At 41.4% G+C, this 17,664-nt stretch overlaps 1 protein-coding gene across 2 annotated transcripts in view; it reads left to right on the top strand.

The window, feature by feature from the left end:
- Positions 1-17,664, top strand: part of atxn1a (ataxin 1a) — a 111,774-nt gene that overhangs the window by 88,855 nt on the left and 5,255 nt on the right. Inside the window, exons 1-2 of one of the 2 annotated variants that reach the window (XM_074686758.1) lie at positions 5,429-5,712; positions 13,303-15,709. In XM_074686758.1, coding sequence (XP_074542859.1) covers positions 13,832-15,709 — 1,878 coding nt within the window. In that variant the 5' untranslated portion in view covers positions 5,429-5,712; positions 13,303-13,831. Of the gene's footprint in view, positions 1-5,428; positions 5,713-13,302; positions 15,710-17,664 lie in introns of those variants that run through there. The other variant, XM_074686757.1, reaches the window with a different exon arrangement.

Here is a 17,664-nt window from a genome sequence, read left to right as displayed (position 1 = left end):
AGGTTATGAATACGCAGCGTATGGCTGTGATATGATTAAGATGTTGTAATAAGGATGTGCCTTCCTTAAGCCGGGCTTGCAGTCATCATTAATGTGTGTGTGTGTGTGTCATCGTCAGAGGAGTACACACACACATGAAAAGACAGATGGAATAGCAAGAAAGAGACTTTCTCTGACAGAGACGAGCAGGAGGGAATGATGTAAAGAGGGTGTATGAAAGCAGGTGGGTGGGGATTCTGTTGTCATAACTCTGTGTGTGTGTGTGCGTGTGTGTGTGTGTGTCTGCAAAGTTTGCGGGGGTGGCAGAGAGAGCGAGAGAGTCCATGTGTGGGTGAAAGAGAGAGTAGAGAAGTCTGTGATATGTATATATCTGTGCCAGCATTTGTGTGTGTGTGTGTGGAGTGTGTGGAGTGTGTATATATAGAAGCTTTTCAGCAGTTTCCTTAGTGACTGGCTCTGACTGCGACTGTGCTCCTCTCAGCACAAAGATGGGAGAAATGAGCGAAGAGGAAGAAGGGAGAAGAGGAGTGTTTGCCGATACATCTCGCAGCTCTCGCATTGATTCTCAGTTTAAACTTTTACTTTGTCACACCTGACTGTAAGATCCTGAAGGCATGAAATGAAGGAGAATCAAAGAGTTTTGTTGTTGAATTTTTGTCGGGGTGATACCTCATGTTACAACGAGCAGCCATTCCTATATCTTTGCATGCACAATAGCAAATGTTCATTTTTAAAATCTATGTTCAAGATTTGCATTAAATAGCTGATAAATTTTGGAGAGTGTACGCAGGGATGTAAATTATTACATACATGACAAATTTGGATATCTTAGACATGGTTATATCCAAACGAGGGGTGCACCTATCACAATTCTCTAGCCAATCACCGATCACAAATCTTTAAAAAGCCTGACCTGCAGATACCAATTTGGGCCAATACCTTTTTTTTTTTTTTTTTTTTTTTTTTAGAATTGACAGCATATGCCTTCAATGTTCCAAACGTATTAATTGAAAATCATTGAACAATACTTTTGAAACAATTAAATCTTTATGTTTTAACTTAAACAACCAATAAAGTGTCCTGAGTTTAGGTCTCAGAGCAAAAAGCAACAATGGCTGGCTGTCAGACCATCCTGGAGGTATACAAGATCAGATTCATGTAAGATGGGCCGATCATCGATCCCTGATCTCTGATCACCAATCACCAATCCTCCAAAATTAAGGAAATTGGCACCAATTGATCTGTGTATCTCTCATCCAAATATAACAGGTCTATTGGTCATAGTGGCCAGACAACAGGGGAAAATGTGAAGAAGCTCGATATTTTATGTAGGACCACACTTAAGGTTTGGCAACAGGAGGCAGATGTTTGTGTGGTATCAGACAGAGGGTGTTCACCTAGAAAATTTACAAGATGACAACTAGAAAACTCAGACAGTTTAACAACAACAACAAAAAAAACTCATCCAAAATGTTTGAAATCCCTCAAAACTACATCATCTCTCTTTTCTCATTTCTCTGAGCGCTTGTCCTCCACCCCCACGAGTGTCTGCTCTCCCTCTCCCTCCGCTGCGGTGCTTTCACTTGCCAACAGATTGTACACAAACCCACACAAATGAATTCTGATTAAATGCCGAGAGGCTTCAATTAGCTGCCAAGGCAACAGGTTAGTTTTGCTGCGCTGTTGAGGTCACCTGATAGAACAGAAATGACTGCCAAACAGTCTGGTATGGTTTTCCTTCAGTCTCTGCTGATTTGTTTTTCTGACTGCGTCTTGTTTATTATTTTTTTCTGTCAGTAGCTTTCTTTATGTTTGTCCTTGTTCATCTCCATCCTGGTCCCTTACTCTAAGCTGATAAGTGTTTTCTTCTTTTAGAAATCAGTTTCTTTTAGAAGAAAAAGGATCATATTTAGAAAGCTTGTGCAAGACAATCTGGGCACTTGAATTTATAGCAGCAGACAAACCCATAATAAAATGTATTATTGATATTAAGCACATGGGGATGGGTTTGACAACATTTTGAATGTTCTCTCAAATAAATACAAACAAATGACCAAATAAATGTTGTGCTAGAAAAGCACTCAGAGAGCACAGATTTCTGCCAAGCATGTTGTGATTGTCAGGGAAAACACTTTAGTCCTACTTTAATGTTATTCTCTCTTTCAGCAGACTGTCTGCTACAATTTGGTGTTAGTTGCAGGTTTGTATGATAGTTTGTTACCTGACAGTGTTGAAAGTTATGACCCAATACATATTTCTTTTTCCGAATCTTAGTATCCAGGAAATTGCCAGGATGTGGATCTTACTTTTACATCCATCAGAAATTCTCGTGACCCTGTCTTGTATTGTTTTGCAAAGCAATCCGACCATTTATCGTGGAGTTATATACACATATGGGGAAAACGGCCCTATCTCACAATGATAAAGAATCCTTTAAAAAAAATCCTGGATCCAGACAGTGATCGGGATCACCTCCAAATTTGAATCACTTCTTTCTTATCCCATTTTGAACATGATCCATTCATTAGTTTTTGAGTGATGTTGTTCACAGACAACCAAACAAACAGACAAACTCTCCCAAAGACATAACTTGACAAGGTAAATATATCGTAAGGTTAATATTAATATTTCTGTGTAAATGTCAGTAATTAGTCCTACTTGCTTCTTCTGGACACACAACCTTGTAGTTTAAGACCCAAAAAGTTTCATCAGAGTAGAAGGACAGTGTGAGCTCAAAGCCTAAACATTGTAGATTGTTAATGAAGTCACAAAGGTCTGTGTGTTATATTAGATATCAGAAGCCTAAAGGCTGTATGATATTTACATCTCTAACTCTATAAATATACCCTGTTAAATTTATTTAAGGCCAGGTGGTTTATTTTTAGTACCTTTCTTTGAAATACCAGAACTTGTTGTCCACATCCTTGTCAAATCAAAGCTTTGATGCTTTTTGATGCCACATTTGACCAAATATCAAAGGCCACTTTGGGCCAAGAATGCCAGGGCAGAGCTTTTGTCCATGTCCAGCCGGACTAAAAGGTGAGGCACAGGATGTTTATGCTTCAAGACAGAAAATAAATGTGTAGTGATTTTTTTTATTGATTAAAAAATGTGGTGATTATCAGTGCGTCCATGATGATGTGGCCCTAACTGCAGCAAAACCATATGGAACAGTGCTGACAGGCACCTGTAATATGTATCAATACTACACCTTAGGAACCTAAAACCTGATAATCATTAGCCTGTAAATACTATTTAACATCTCTCTCCTCATGCTCACTCTGTCCTTCTGCTTTACAAACACACAGACCTCTCCTTACTTTATTAGATGCATGTTGATTTTTTTGTGCTGCTAAACTTCCACATGATAAATAAAATACAGTCATTACTTAACAGTTATTGTTTCAGTCAGATTATCTTTTTGATTAGAAGTGTATGTGAGAATTAAATTCATCATCTAACCTAATCCTAAATGCCAAACCTATCATTTTTTTGGATTGCATAAGTTGCATAACAGGAAGCAAATTGAGTAATTTGTGCTCAAAGCAATTGCTGATCAGGAGCTGCGGCTGAAGTGCAGAAAGTCAACAAAGTTCAAGTGAGGAAATAGAGTGCTCAGTCACTTAATGAATGTAGAAATTGCTTATCAACCGTTTTATCACTGAAACTGTCCTTAAAAGCTGGATTAAAAAAAAATAGGGAAGGGAACTCTCAGATCGCCACTTCTGGATCCTGTAACCCAGACGAAAATCTCAAAGTTAATTCTTGGCACATTCCCAGTCGTCTCCTCCGCACTAAGAATACATTTTCTGGAGTGAAATAGTTAAACCTCTTCATGAATAAACGGTGCTGCAAATCAGGATTGATATGAAACCGACAGGAAGAGCAGCCAACACAAACAGGATGTGTTTTTAGTGCATGTTTAGATCCATGAAGTCTAATGGGAATTTCTTACAATCCTGTAAGTCCGTGTGTGTGTGTGTGTGTGTGTGTGTGTGTGTGTGTGTGTGTGTGTGTGTGTGTGTGTGTGTGTGTGTGTGTGTGTGTGTGTGTGTGTCTTCTCATAAGTGAGTGCTCACATCTTGCCTGTGCGTGCTACGTCTCTTAGCATTGAGGAGCACATTTCATCTATATTTACTTCCAAATGGTGTTTTAACTAGGTCAGCTAACTAACAGAAATAGACTGCTGAGGACTGCCGGTGAGACAATCAGTGGGGACATCTAGTGGTGGAACAGAGGAAGTGCAGTCTGGTCTTGTACAAGTTTGTACTAAATATGCTGCACTTAATGAAGGGATGTAAGATCATGCAGTCTGCTTGTTTAAAAAAAAAAAAGCTTTTACACATCTGCTTGATTTGAGATGTTGACATTAAGAATATGTTTTCTTGATAATTTTATTTCTTTTTTATGGAGACTTACTGATGATGGGGTTAAGTGAACTTTTACTTATTTGTTTTAATGTAAATAGTAATGTTTTTCTACTTTTCTGTATTTCTTCAAATTTTATATTCTTCTTCTTGTTATTATTATTCTATTTTTCGTTGTTATTGCATTATTTCACTTTCTCTGAGAGCTGCTGGCAAAACAAAATCCCTTTTGTGGATCAATGGAAAAATATTCTGTGATTCTTAATCCTGGGACAGCTTCTCAAAGAATCATGGTCAGATTTTTCAATTATTTAATTTTTTTTGCTTTAAACCTGTTTTAAGACAATAGCTGAGTTTTAAAGTTTCCGTTTGATGAAATAAAACACTTTGAAATTTTCACAAGATTTCAGGGAAATTATAACATATAAACGTAACACTGTTGTCTGTCATCTGATTGGTCGAAGTTGCTCTAAAAAGGCCAACTTATCCTACTTTCAGCCTAAGATACACGCATATCTGTGCAACCATGTGTCACTCTTCATGTACTCCCTCTCTAATCTCTGCTGCTCACTCCCTCCCTCTCTATCCCTCCCACACTCCCCCCTTCTGCCCTTCTCACTGAAACAACCTCCCACCCTCTCCCTCCTTCTCTCCCTCCCTCTCCGTCGTTCTTTTTTCGCTGCTTGTAAGCGCTCTCTGGGCGTGCAGCCAGCTGGCGTGTGTGTGTTTTTTGAATGAATACCTGATGAAGTTGGCCGAGTGAACCGTGGGAGGGGCCCTAGTGTGTGTGTGTGTGTGTGTGTGTGTGTGTGTGTGTGTGTGTGTGTGTGTGTGTGTGTGTGTGTGTGTGTGTGTGTGTGTGTGTGTGTAGGGCAGACAGTGTGAGAGCTCTGGCTCGCGTTCAGCCCCTTGCATAATACACGTTGGAGCTCTGCATGCGGGACTCCCTCCCTGTGGGCGTGTGCAAGTGTGCGCTACCAAATTTGTGTGAATGTGTGTGTGTGTGCGTGAATGTGTATGTGTGTGTGATCACCTGAGTGCCATGTATCAGTGGTGGCAGAGAAGGAGCTTCCTGCCTCGCTGTCAAGCTTCAGGAGCGGGCGGCTTCGCTGTGTATGTGTGTGAGTTCGGAAAGGGGTGAGTGAGGGTGAGAGCAGTTTGTAGCACACTGAATCCGTTCAGGATTTTCAGCCCGGGTGGGGGTGAGAGAGAGAAAGGGAGACGGAGGGAGACTCCTCGGGGTGCTTTACAAGGCACTCGGTGGAGCAGGAGACGGGAGAAGTTAGGGGAGGAGAGGGGAGAGACAGGGAGCATGCTGCAGAAGTGGGCTACTCCTGCTACCCTGGTGAGTACACTTCACACAGTTTTGCTTTGAATGAAGTGTGTGGGAGCCAGAGAGAGTCAGCATATGTGTGTGTGTGTGTGTGTGTGTGTGTGTGTGTGTGTGTGTGTGTGTGTGTGTGTGTGTGTGTGTGTGTGTGTGTGGGTCCTGAAAGCCTGGTTTGTTGTATCACAGTATGTCATTTGTAAGTGCGTACTGCGTCTGCCCTACTTTTTCCTGCGAGCGTCGTAGCTTGTTTCTCCCATTCCGTGGCATCCTGAAGTGTTTCCTTCCCCTGCTTCTCATCTCTTCTCCTCTTTTTTTCTGTCACTCCTTTTTTCCTTCACACATTTCTCCCATTCCTCTCTTTCTATTGGCTCCTTTCTATCCCAGCCTCCCCCTTTCTGTCTGTCTGCCCCCTCCCTCCCCCCTTCCACCCACCCCAACCTCAGGGTTGTCGAGGGGTGAGAAAGTGCAAGTCATGCAATGCTGCCTAAGTGTTTGTTTTCCAAAGAGTCTCTCTTTATTTTTTTCTCTCCCAGTCATTTGTTTCTCTCTGTCTCTGTCTCTCTTTGTTTGTGTAACTCTTAACCACTCTATCTCTCTCTTACTTGCTCTGCTTCTCTCTTTTTTCCTCCCCTCCCTCCCCTCTTCTTCTCATCTCATCCCCTGATTCTCCAGCTCTCCATCTCCATCTGTCCTCCATTACTCTCTCACTCTCTGACCACACTCCCATGTGTGTGTGTTTGTTGTTGTTTGTGTGTAGTGGAGAGTGGCAGCCTTGTCAGAGTTCCCAGTCTGGCAAGGGTCCCTCTGATGCACACACACACACACACACACACACACAAACACACACACACATACCCTCGCTAGTGAAAAACCTCAGAGAAGAAGAAAAAGAGAAGAAGAGAGACGGAGAAGTATAAGCCTACAGCAACACTGTTCTTTCCAGTTGAACTAAATTTAGAAGTGAGATAACACATCACGTTGGACTTATCCCTTTGATCATGATTATGACTAGGCGATCACACACACGCGGGCGCGCGTACACACACACACACACACACACACACACACACACACACACACACACACACACACACACACACACAACACACACACACATTCTCTAAACTACAACAGAAATATGCAGCCCATTTGCACCTCTCTTGAAACTAATGTTGCATTTGGCTGAATGGTTTTGCAGACATAATAATGAATTCTTAGTTAGCTGATGCCAAATTAACACAGAGTTGTGTTAAATAATCACAAAACAAGAGGCTGCTCATTTTGTAAACTGCATATTGGGTTTTGGGTTTTGACTCTCACATGCTCCGTCTCTGATCCTGGGTGCTGACAGAAATATTTGGCTTCCCAGATTTTATCACAAACTTTAAGAAAAGCAAACATCTACATCTCAGCTCCTCTTACTTACATTTAAAGGGCCTGTCTACACTGATTGTATTCATTAAATTACTTTGTTCTTGCTGCATTTTTTTCTGAACAAAACTAATTCAGTTTTCAGTGTCCACAAAATGCAAAACCGCCCTCAGCACTGGGTGTTTCCCATCCCTGCACTCTGAGCTAAAAGAAGTTCAACTTCTGGAACAACACTATGCTTCTCAATTTCATTTCCTCTCCACCAACGAATCAAAATCAAGAAGCAGTAAGGCTTAAGATACCAACTTGTCTGCAACAAGGGGCAACATCTGGTATAAAAAAAAGTGACCACCAAGCTAAACAGCCCCAGAACAACAGTTGCATCATGCATGTTACACCTTGCATCATAAATGCATTTGGCATGGGTTTTTAAATGGTACATTTCCTGTTCTTGAGCTCATGCTAATGCTACAACTTGAGTTCTGTCTATTGTTCTTACGGTACCAAGACAAACAGGTAATAATCCAATGATTAACCCAGAGAATTTGGAATAGACTTAATGGTCAATTCTAAAGGAAATGAAGACATTGTGGACAATAGACTTTACATCACTTAGTGCTGTCCAGGCGCTCTATGAAACTGAGGTTGTGGATGCTGCTAGTGGAAAAACACTGTTAGTGGACACAGGCCCTAAATGTGAGGATAGATGCTATTACAAGTAATGCAGAAAAAAAATGTACCATGTATGTACTGACTAGGTTGTATGCATGTGTGTATGATAGTGTGTGTGCTCTGGTGTCCAACAGGGTGACACACTCACACACACACACACCCTCCACTGTTTTTTTCTTTTTTACCATAAAAGGATTGTAGTACACTGCTGACTGAATGATTCAGGTTACTGACTCACAAACAGAGCTACGTTACTAGTGTCCCAGAGAGCTTACACACACACACACACACACACACACACACACACACACACACACACACACACATACACACACACACACACACACACACACACACACACAAACAACACACACACACACCTTGGAAAGGTCAATCATTGTGTTTGTGAATGCGTGTGTGAAGAAGAGACTAAAGCGCATGGAGGACAGACGGCTCCGGTTACAGGTCAACTGATACCCACTCTCACACACTCACACACACACACACACACACTCATACACACACTGCAAACTCAGCAAGATTCAGGTGACATAGCTTTTCACTGAATGTGTGTGTGCGTGTCAGTTTCAGGGAAGAAGTACTCTCTCTTTTTTGTAATGTAGGTCACTTGAGCTGGCCTCTCTCCCCTCTTTAAACTCTCCCATGCGCCTTCTTCTTACTTTAACACCCATGGTTCTTGCTTTCCTGCCTTTCTTCATCCCCTCTGTATCGAGTCTCTACAGACTCCCTCTTCATTTGTAGTTGCTGCTGTTTTTTAAGTTCAAAATACCAACTTATTCTTGCTTGCATTGCGGCCAGTTTAATAAGGAGGGAATTTTGCCCTTTAGCAAAGTCTGTGCTCAGTCTAAGCCTTGTTCTCCACTTCTGCTGTCTTCTCCCTCCCTCCCTCCCTCTTTCTTTTTCATTTCTCTCTTCTTTTTTTCCACCCTGGGTAAATACGTGAATGCATTCGAGGATATAAATCTGACCATGAATGTAGCATAGCTCACATCATTATTTTGGTTACTCTGGATGGCAGTGTGTAGTATTTGGTGTACTTCCAACTCTCACCAGTTTTATTCCCATGCACAGCAGGCAGCAGACAACATCAGAGACTAGTAAGGAACATAATTGAGTTATTAGCAACTTCCCTCTGGATTAGGTAGATGAACTCTCAGCTTCAGATGTGAGAAAGTGTTAATAGCAAACACTTTGCACACAAGTTTGACATATCAGTATATCATCAGCGTATCAAGTGATTCGTCAGTAGTTTGGGTATTTGTTTAGCATGTTTTAAATTCAAAGATTCATACTATATAATATCTAACTCTCAAGACAGCAGGAGAAGACTTTTATTTTTTTTTTCAATCAGAAATTATGATTTTGGGCATCAAAGTTAGAAGAAATGGAGCACTAGTGGTTTAACCCTGTAAAGTCAGACCCATCAGAAAACAGCCAGATTTGGGGTTTTTGTTTGTTTGTTTTTTTTCTTTAACTGAGATGTTTATTAACTCTTTTAACAAAATCACCCAAAAAGTGCCATGTAATTTACAAAATTTTATATTTTTCGCATCACGTTTGATAAATTGGATGGTTGTTGCAAACTTTTTTAGCAAAGTTTTTAGAAAATATGCATTCTTTCATTGTAGAAAATACTTCATTTAAAAATTGAGTTACAGCTTAGATATTAATCTTACTGCAACTTTTTGAAAACTAGCAATGATTTTCCTGGAAAAAAAGTGTGTGAATAATTTCATGAGAGCAGCCATCTTGGAAAGGGTCAAAATACAACCTCAGCTGCCTGTGGTGGAACAATAATTCTCAAGAAGGTGGAATACTTGTTTTGTAACACTTTTTAAAGAAACTATTCACATGTTGATGCAATGAAGGTCTTTAAACTAATGTATAAGATATGACACGTTCAGGATTATAGGGTTAAGCATGTGCCCCATGTACGAAGGCTGTTGTCTTCATTGCAGTGGTCCCTCGTTTGTCTCCATTTGCAGACCTTCCACCTCCCTATTCTCCCCACATCTCCTGTGTCTCCTCAGCTGTTTTACCGAATAAAATTTAAAAAAGACCCAAAAATTGACTTCAAAAATGCTCTTCTAATACCCCCACAGAGGGTGCTCTAATTAATCCTAAAACAAAAGTTACTAATGGGGGCTTTAAGTAGGCAATAGTGTTCAACCCTTCTTCTGCTAATGATAAAAAACCCCTCTATGATTTTTTATCAGGCTCAGCTGTTCAAAGCAGACTGCGAGCTCAGCGGCTGCTGACTACTAAACAATATATAAGATATCTCATTGCTTGTAATATTTCTCCTTGAATTTTCCGACACCTTGCTGAACTGTCAGAAAAGATGTGCCTCTCTCTGAAGATAAAAGCTCTGGTAGATGGCAGCATGACAGATCTGCTGTTGGATGTACACACGCTGTCAGCGTTTGATGTGACAGCTGATATGAAACGTCTCTAATCCGAGAGCTCCCAGACACATAACATTACTCTTATCTCAAAGTGTTAATTTGAGCACAAGCTTGTTGAATTCAAGGAGAATAGTTTGGCTCGGTGTTTTTTCTTTTATGCTTCCACAGTGGCTGGTTTTTATGACGCAGCATGAGCGGTAGGTGTGGCCCCCGATGGATGCCAAGAGAGAAGGAGCAAAGACATAGGGAGGTAGAGGATTAAAGAGCGTAAAACCATTAGACGGAAGAATGATAATTGAGAAAAGAGTTATGAAGGAGGAGAGGTGGGCAGGCTGAGGCAGGAGTGGAGTGAAGTGTAGGTAGACTGAAGGAGAGAGAGGCGGGGAGATAGCATCACACTGATCAACAGCACCTCTCAGCACACCTCTGAGTCATGCCTGCTTGATTTAACAGATGGTGTGTGCTTGAGAAAAAGTGTGTGCGTGCTTACCACTGTGAAACAAAGCGTGAGTGTTGTCGTGCAGGTGCCCTTCCACTGTATATGCATGTGAATTTGCATGTATTTTCTCCTACGCCTGTCACTATAGTGTCATATCAACAGCACTGCGACACTTCAGGATCACAGGAATCAGCCTGAGATGCAGGATGTCCTTTGCCCTACAGAAAACACACACACTAACACACACACAGATGCACTCCTAGAAACAGTGGTTGTGATTCATTTCACTGTGCAGGAACTGGAAAAAATGCCCCAGCACATTTGGGAGGTGTTGACCCAGTCATTCTGAATGAAAGATGGCATCTTCGTGGCTTTGCAGCTACAAAGGAGATGTGTTATGGAGCCTAATAAGAGTAAAGTTGCTAACAATCACTGTCTTTTACCCAGTGATGTCACCAGACCGGTTACATGAATGGCTTTTACATGCTTTAATTTAACTTTCCTCCGTATCTGAAGAATCTCAATGTTTCCATTGCTTGATAATTAAAGCCTCAATTTTTGGGAATTATGTCAAAGAAAGGGGCTTCTATTGCTCTGATGAGATACTCAGTTACAGTATGAAGATAGGTTTTCAATGTTTGCTTGGAAGAGCTAGATATGGAGCAATCTTATAACAACTTAGTTGGATCAGAACAGGAGTTCTCAAACTTTTCAGCCCCTGGTGACCCCCTGCCACGGGGAAACACTTGTAGGCCAATCCAAAAACTAGGGATGTCCCGATCACATTGTTTTGCTCCCAGGCCGATTCTGATGTTTTTATTTTGAGTATCTGCCGATCCCGATATTTCCCAATCCGATCTTTAAGCAATGCATTAAGAAAAAAGGGAAGAAAATAAACTCATACAAGTGGTCCTTTTAGTTTTTTTTTATATTATTTAAATGAAGGTATCATTCTAGCCAACATGGATAAAGCTTTTTTTCTCCACTTAGTGCAGCATTGGATTAACAAAATAAAAATAAAGCTTCTCAGTGGTGCACCACAAGATTTCCTTGTATGTGTGTGACAATAAGGTTGCAATTTCTTGTTTGCAATTTTGCTGTACTTGATTTAATGATAAATACATTTTCTATTCTAAACTGAATGATGATGTGCTATAATACACATTTTAATTAAAAACAATAACTAAGGCCCCAGGCTTTTTCTGATTCCATCTCCCCCGATCTCCGATCGTTAAAAAATTCCTCGATCAGCCCTGATTCCGATCACGTGATCGGATTGGGACATCCCTACCAAAAACAGACAAAAACTAACAAAAAAAAAAGCCTTGGGATACTTAATTTGTCCAGTCTTTTATAGAATATCAGGCAGCCTATGTGCATACAACACTGTGTTTCTTACATTAACCTGCCTTGGATAGCACCGTTTTTCTGGCTTAGTCACCTCAGGGTGTCTTGTAGCAAGAGAGTAACATGAAAAATCGATCAAACATCTTCTGTTTGCATAATTTTACACAAAATTAACCCTGGTTTTTGTTTACATTCTTGCAAAAATGGATAAAATATGCAATTTTTGATATTTTTTGATTCTGAACGAAAGATTTGTAACTACCTAATAAGCTCTAAAAGGCTGAAGGTTATTATGAACTTTTACTGTACTTTTTCAGTAGATTGTATGACTTTTTGCGGGCACTTTATTTTTGACTTTTATTTATACAAAATATACAAACTTTTACAGTTATTTGATGCAGCTATGTAGTGCATGGTGTTGTAGGTTGTCATATTGCACTTGTGCTGTTTTACTTCTGCAAGTTTTATTCTGCAAATTCCTTATTTCTCCACACTCAGCCCTTCATGAATGTGGACAAGTGTTGTGCTGCATTCAGTATTGGTAGAAAAAAGCTATACAGTATGCTTGCTGTGCATTTCTCCTTTTGCACAAGTGTCCAGTGTGTTAGTAAACTGATGCTCAGCCCTATGATAGGTGTGCAAATGGTGAGTCTTTAAGTAGCACAAGCACAGTGTCTCTGTGTTGGTGCACTAGGTGTGCTTTGTGTCAGGAAAAGAACACGTGTCAGCATAATTGAATATGCCCAGGTGCCTGTGTTTGAGTAAGCAGGAAGGTGCGTGCCTGGTTGTATGCGAGTAAATGTGTGTGTGTGTGTGTGTGTGTGTGTGTGTGTGTGTGTGTGTGTATGCCTGAAATGCTTATACATTTTTTATAAGATTCACACCCAGCGTTCCATCTTTTGCAGCGGGGGGTCCTCACTAACAGATGGCGTACGCACAGTTGGTACACACTCTCACATAGTTAATTGAGTACAGCAGAGACTTTTTTATCAAAGAAACAGTGACTGCAGGTACTGGAAACTTCATGAAACTGTTAAGATTATTACTGTTTGGAGTATTTACTTCTGTAAACCTTGAGGAAAATTTTTAAAGGCTATTCTGTTTCAGCTTAGTTCACAACCACAATAACAAGCAAACCTCTGGATGAGACCTTCACTTTAACCCCACACAGGTTTTCCTTTAGGTCATCTCCACTTTTTCATTCTTCACGGCAGTTTTGGGGTACATTTTTGACTGGTGGTTGCTGTACCAAGCCATAACAGATTAAAAAAAGCCTTAAATCTTTAGTTATTAGCACTGTTTGCTAACCACACTTTCTCCTAACAGTCTGCTTTCTCCACTCTTCCACAGGATTGTGCCGGGCGTCGGCAGGCTTGCTTTTGCAGGGAAATGATTCCGCATGAAGTGCGGCGCACTCGGCCCCCCGTCGTTCTCGGCGGCAGCAGCAGGTGTGACGTCGTGACTCTCTCCCCAACCACACTGAGCTCACCCTTCAGCCGCTAAAGACCCCTGGACCAAACAGACCGCCCTACCCCTCCCCACTAACCCCCTCCCTATCTCCTTCATATCTTCATCTCCATCTTTAATCCTCCGTCACCTACTTGTTAGGGCCTGGATCTTCTTTGATTTCTAAAAAAAGAACACGTTCAAAGACCTCTGCTGAACTGGACAGAGAGCAAAAGAGGAAGTATTGTACAAGTTAATTTATTGCTAATTAAAGTGAGATACAAGGCAGATCTTCAAAAGTGAGAACAAAAGATAAGGAAGTGAAAAAAGAAAGTGTAAGAAAGGGAACAAAACGGAGAGAAAAGGCTACGGAAGTACAAAAGTTAAGGAAAGATAACGAAAGTAAGTTTAAGGGAAGTGAGACAAAGTCAGCATGAAGTCAAACCAGGAACGCAGTAACGAATGTTTGCCCCCAAAGAAGAGGGAGCTCCCCTCGAGCACGTTAGCGTCTGATAACCGCTCACCCACGTTACCACCTGCTAGCGACAGCCAGCGCTCAGAGAACTTGGCGTGGCTCGCCAGTGTGGCTGGTGGGAGTGAAAGTGGCACGGGTGGGCAAAGTAGCTCCAGTCAGTCTGACGGACACCAGTACAAATCCTTCTTTTCTACATCAGACTCTTCATCCTCCTCCTCTTCCTCCTCCTCCTCCTCCTCTCTGAGGCTAGTTTCATCTCTTCCAACGGTGTACACATCCCCCCTGTCACAGTCCACAGTTGGAGGAACTGTCCATTACACCCAGCTGCCTCCCAACCTGCAATTCATAGCCTCACCCTACCCCACCCCGTACACAGGCTACATCTCCCCCCAACTGCTGCCTCCCCCTCCTCCACCCACACCCCTTTCCTCCTCCTCCTCCTCCTCTTTGGCTGCACAGAGATCCTCACACATGGAGACAGTCTCTGCTCTTTCGCAGGCCTCCAAACACGACCAGCAGAGACTATCCACAGGGCGTACCTCCATGCCTCCACCTCCCACAGATCCCTCCCCCCACCATATTCAAATGTCAACCTCCCCACGGACTGTCCCGTCTCACCACCAAGGAGGCATTCACCCTCCTCCCCAGTCCCTGCATGCCCACCATTCTTTCGGACATGGTTTGTCCCAGGTTTTAGTGCAGTACATGGATGGACCCACCAGAAAAGAGGAAGGGGGCTCCAGACCCAGAGAGCTGCACAATGGAGAGCTAGAAAGGGGTCGGCGGTTTGGGGCATCCCCTGAGTCCAGTCTCTCCAAACCAGGGAGTAAATCACGGGATTCCACTTCCTCTTTGAGCTCCTACGAGGCTCGCCACCTGGTTTTACCATCAGACTACTCTACTCATGATCCCTCAGGGCTGAGAACATCTGTTATGCTAATGCCCAACAGCCATGTAGACCATCAGCTGGTACCACCAAGACTCAACCCTGACAAACTGACAACCCATGCTCCTGCTCAAGTGGAGAAAGGTGGCATCCTCCTGGGAAAACCTGTCAATCGAACACCAACCTCTTCCAGCGCCACCTCCTCTTTCACGTTTCCACCGCCATTGAGCGTCAACAGTTTGAAAGCTGCTGTCAGCTCTCTGTCACCCCAGACTGTCATCCAGACCACCCATAATGCAACAGAGTCTCTCTCAATGGGACTCCCTGCCACTAGTATCTACCCACAGCCACCCATCATTGGTTATATTGCAAGCAGTGGGAGCCAGCATACGCCAATCAGCTACCACACCAGCCTACAACAACACTTACTCATTCCTGGCGCCCAACCAGTCATCATCCCTGTTAGCGGAGGTGAAGTCACCACGTTGGAAACCGTAACCTCCCATGTAACATCGTCCACCCAAGCTGCACCATTTCCCACCACACTCCCACACACGTACATCGCCCCGGCTGCCCCTAAAGGAGAAACTCTGGAAACCTCCAGCGGCTCGTACCATCAGGCCGCTTCAGGTGCAGTGGTCCAAGCCCAGTTCCATCTCCCTATTGTTCCTGCTCCACCAGGGCTGGCCGCTCCCTCTGCTCCTCCTCAGACATCGAGTACGGTGGTTCCACCTTCTCTGCCTCCATATTTCATCAAGGGGTCTATCATCCAGCTGGCCGATGGGGAACTGAAACGTGTGGAGGATCTTAAGACTGAGGACTTTATCCAGAGTGCTGAGATCAGCAGTGAGCTGAAGATTGACTCGTCCACAGTGGAACGGATCGAAGGGAGCCACACCTCACCCAACTTTGCTGTGGTTCAGTTTTCTGTTGGTGAGCACCGTGCACAGGTGAGAAACAGAGAGTAGCCTGTACTTTAGGAATACTTCAACAGTTCAATAAATTAACATTTCTGTACCTTTAAATTAACCTCAAATGAGCTAAAACTACTAACATCATCAGATTAGAGACGGTCATAGACTTGAATGGATGTTGTGTCAGTCACATCAGCGGTTAGTTTCTGAAGAGACATGAAGAAGACGATGATCTGGTATCATAACACCATTAAGAGGCAGATGAGGCTTTATGAGTCTGTAATGATGGCACAAGTATGTTTGACACTACTCAAATAGAGCATTCACAGTTGATAAATATGTCAGTAAAAATCAAAACAGAAATATTACAGTAGTCAGCAAATAATTAGACCCCCTGTCATTACAATGAGAGACCTATCCAGTATCATGAAGTGAAACTCTTTCTTTCTGTTAGTTTACTGCAGTTCACGGTTTTGAACAGGAGTGAAGGATTTCAAAGTGAATTCAAGTTTTTTCCAAAATTGAGCCCAGCACACTGGAATTGAAATTTATAAAGATAACCAAAAAAAACAAACATTTTTTTCCTGTGTAGTAGTAAAAGAAAATCACTAAATTGATAAAGAAAAAAATAATGTATGTTACTTTTTTCTTTTCTTTGTTTTTTTTTTTTTTTTTTTTTTTTTTTGTGTGTGTAAAATGGTGCATTTGAATATTCATAGCTAACAACATTATTTATAATTCAACTTTGAAGATAATTTTAACCTAAGAGCTTGCATAAACTGGCGGATTAACTATTACAGAAACATAAATATTATTTAGGTAATCAGCAACAAACTGTTAATTTAGGGTAGCAATAACAAACACCTTGGAACAGGTGGTGGTCGAATACATTTTTTAAGCTCTGTGTATGGACAAGCAAAGCGAGGCTACGTGTCTGCTGTTGATCGAGGTTATAATAGTTTTGGATTTCTCATTATAGTTTAGTATTAGTTAGTTTTGTTATTTTTTTCCATTACAGTTTAGTTTTAATTAGTTTTAGAGCGGACATCCTAGCTTTTATTTAGTTTTGATTTTTGCAACAAGGCTTAGTTTTAGTTTAGTTTTATTTTAGTTTTAGTTTTTCATACTTTATTAACCAGGTGCAGGATTTAAAAAGGTCAGAGTGAATATTTTGTAATACTAATTATTTTCAAGTCCAACATAGTGCTCACTGCTCAGTCAGTGCTGATACTGAACTGTTGGCTGCTGCCTTAAACAAGAAAATAACATAAACTTAATATAAATAATAAAAACATAAATTACATATAACAATATAAAATGAGTTTTAATAATTAGAAACTTGGACTCTGTAACAATAAAGACAGACTCAAATACAATTAAAGTCAGACTCACATGTAATTAAACTATTACAGATGCTCTGATTCATTGCTCCACTACATTTTGTTGCAGCACAGGGCACAGCCAGTCAGTGCAGTAAACAAGCCTGTCCCTATACGCCGCTATGATGGTGCTGTGTGGCACCGACAACTGCCAAAAACTGTCTTAAATGGTTGGGAAAATGTGTCGGATTAATTTAAATCCTAAAGGCTATTAATATCGTCAAAAATGATAACGAAGGACATTTTGTCTATAATTTTGGTCAGTTTCAGTTAGTTTTGTGGACACAAGATACAGTTTTAGTTTACTTATCGTTTTTGTTTTCTTTTCTAGTTTGTATTAGTTTGAGTTAACTGCAATGTATTTTCAATTTAGTTTTCGTTTTTAGTTTCATTTTTAGTTAACTATTATAACCTTGCTGTTGATGTTTAACTATGAGATTGGTACTGTTGGTTTCTCTGCAAGGAGGTAAAATGATTTAAAATGGATACCTTGTCTCAATAATTCCTTAGAAGTGCTGAGTTCTTAAGATTTACATATGAACTTGTCAACCAGTTTTTAATATTACACTTTTCAGACTCTTTCTCTAAATATCTAAGCCCAGATTGTTCCGA

This window comes from Halichoeres trimaculatus, unplaced genomic scaffold (assembly GCF_033239565.1).
Source record: "Halichoeres trimaculatus isolate MK-OKI-2021-1 unplaced genomic scaffold, fHalTri1.1 fHalTri1_scaffold_14, whole genome shotgun sequence".
NCBI classification, from domain to species: Eukaryota; Metazoa; Chordata; class Actinopteri; order Labriformes; family Labridae; genus Halichoeres; species Halichoeres trimaculatus.
Note: the sequence above shows the minus strand (reverse complement) of the source record. Positions and strands in the feature narration are given on the sequence as shown.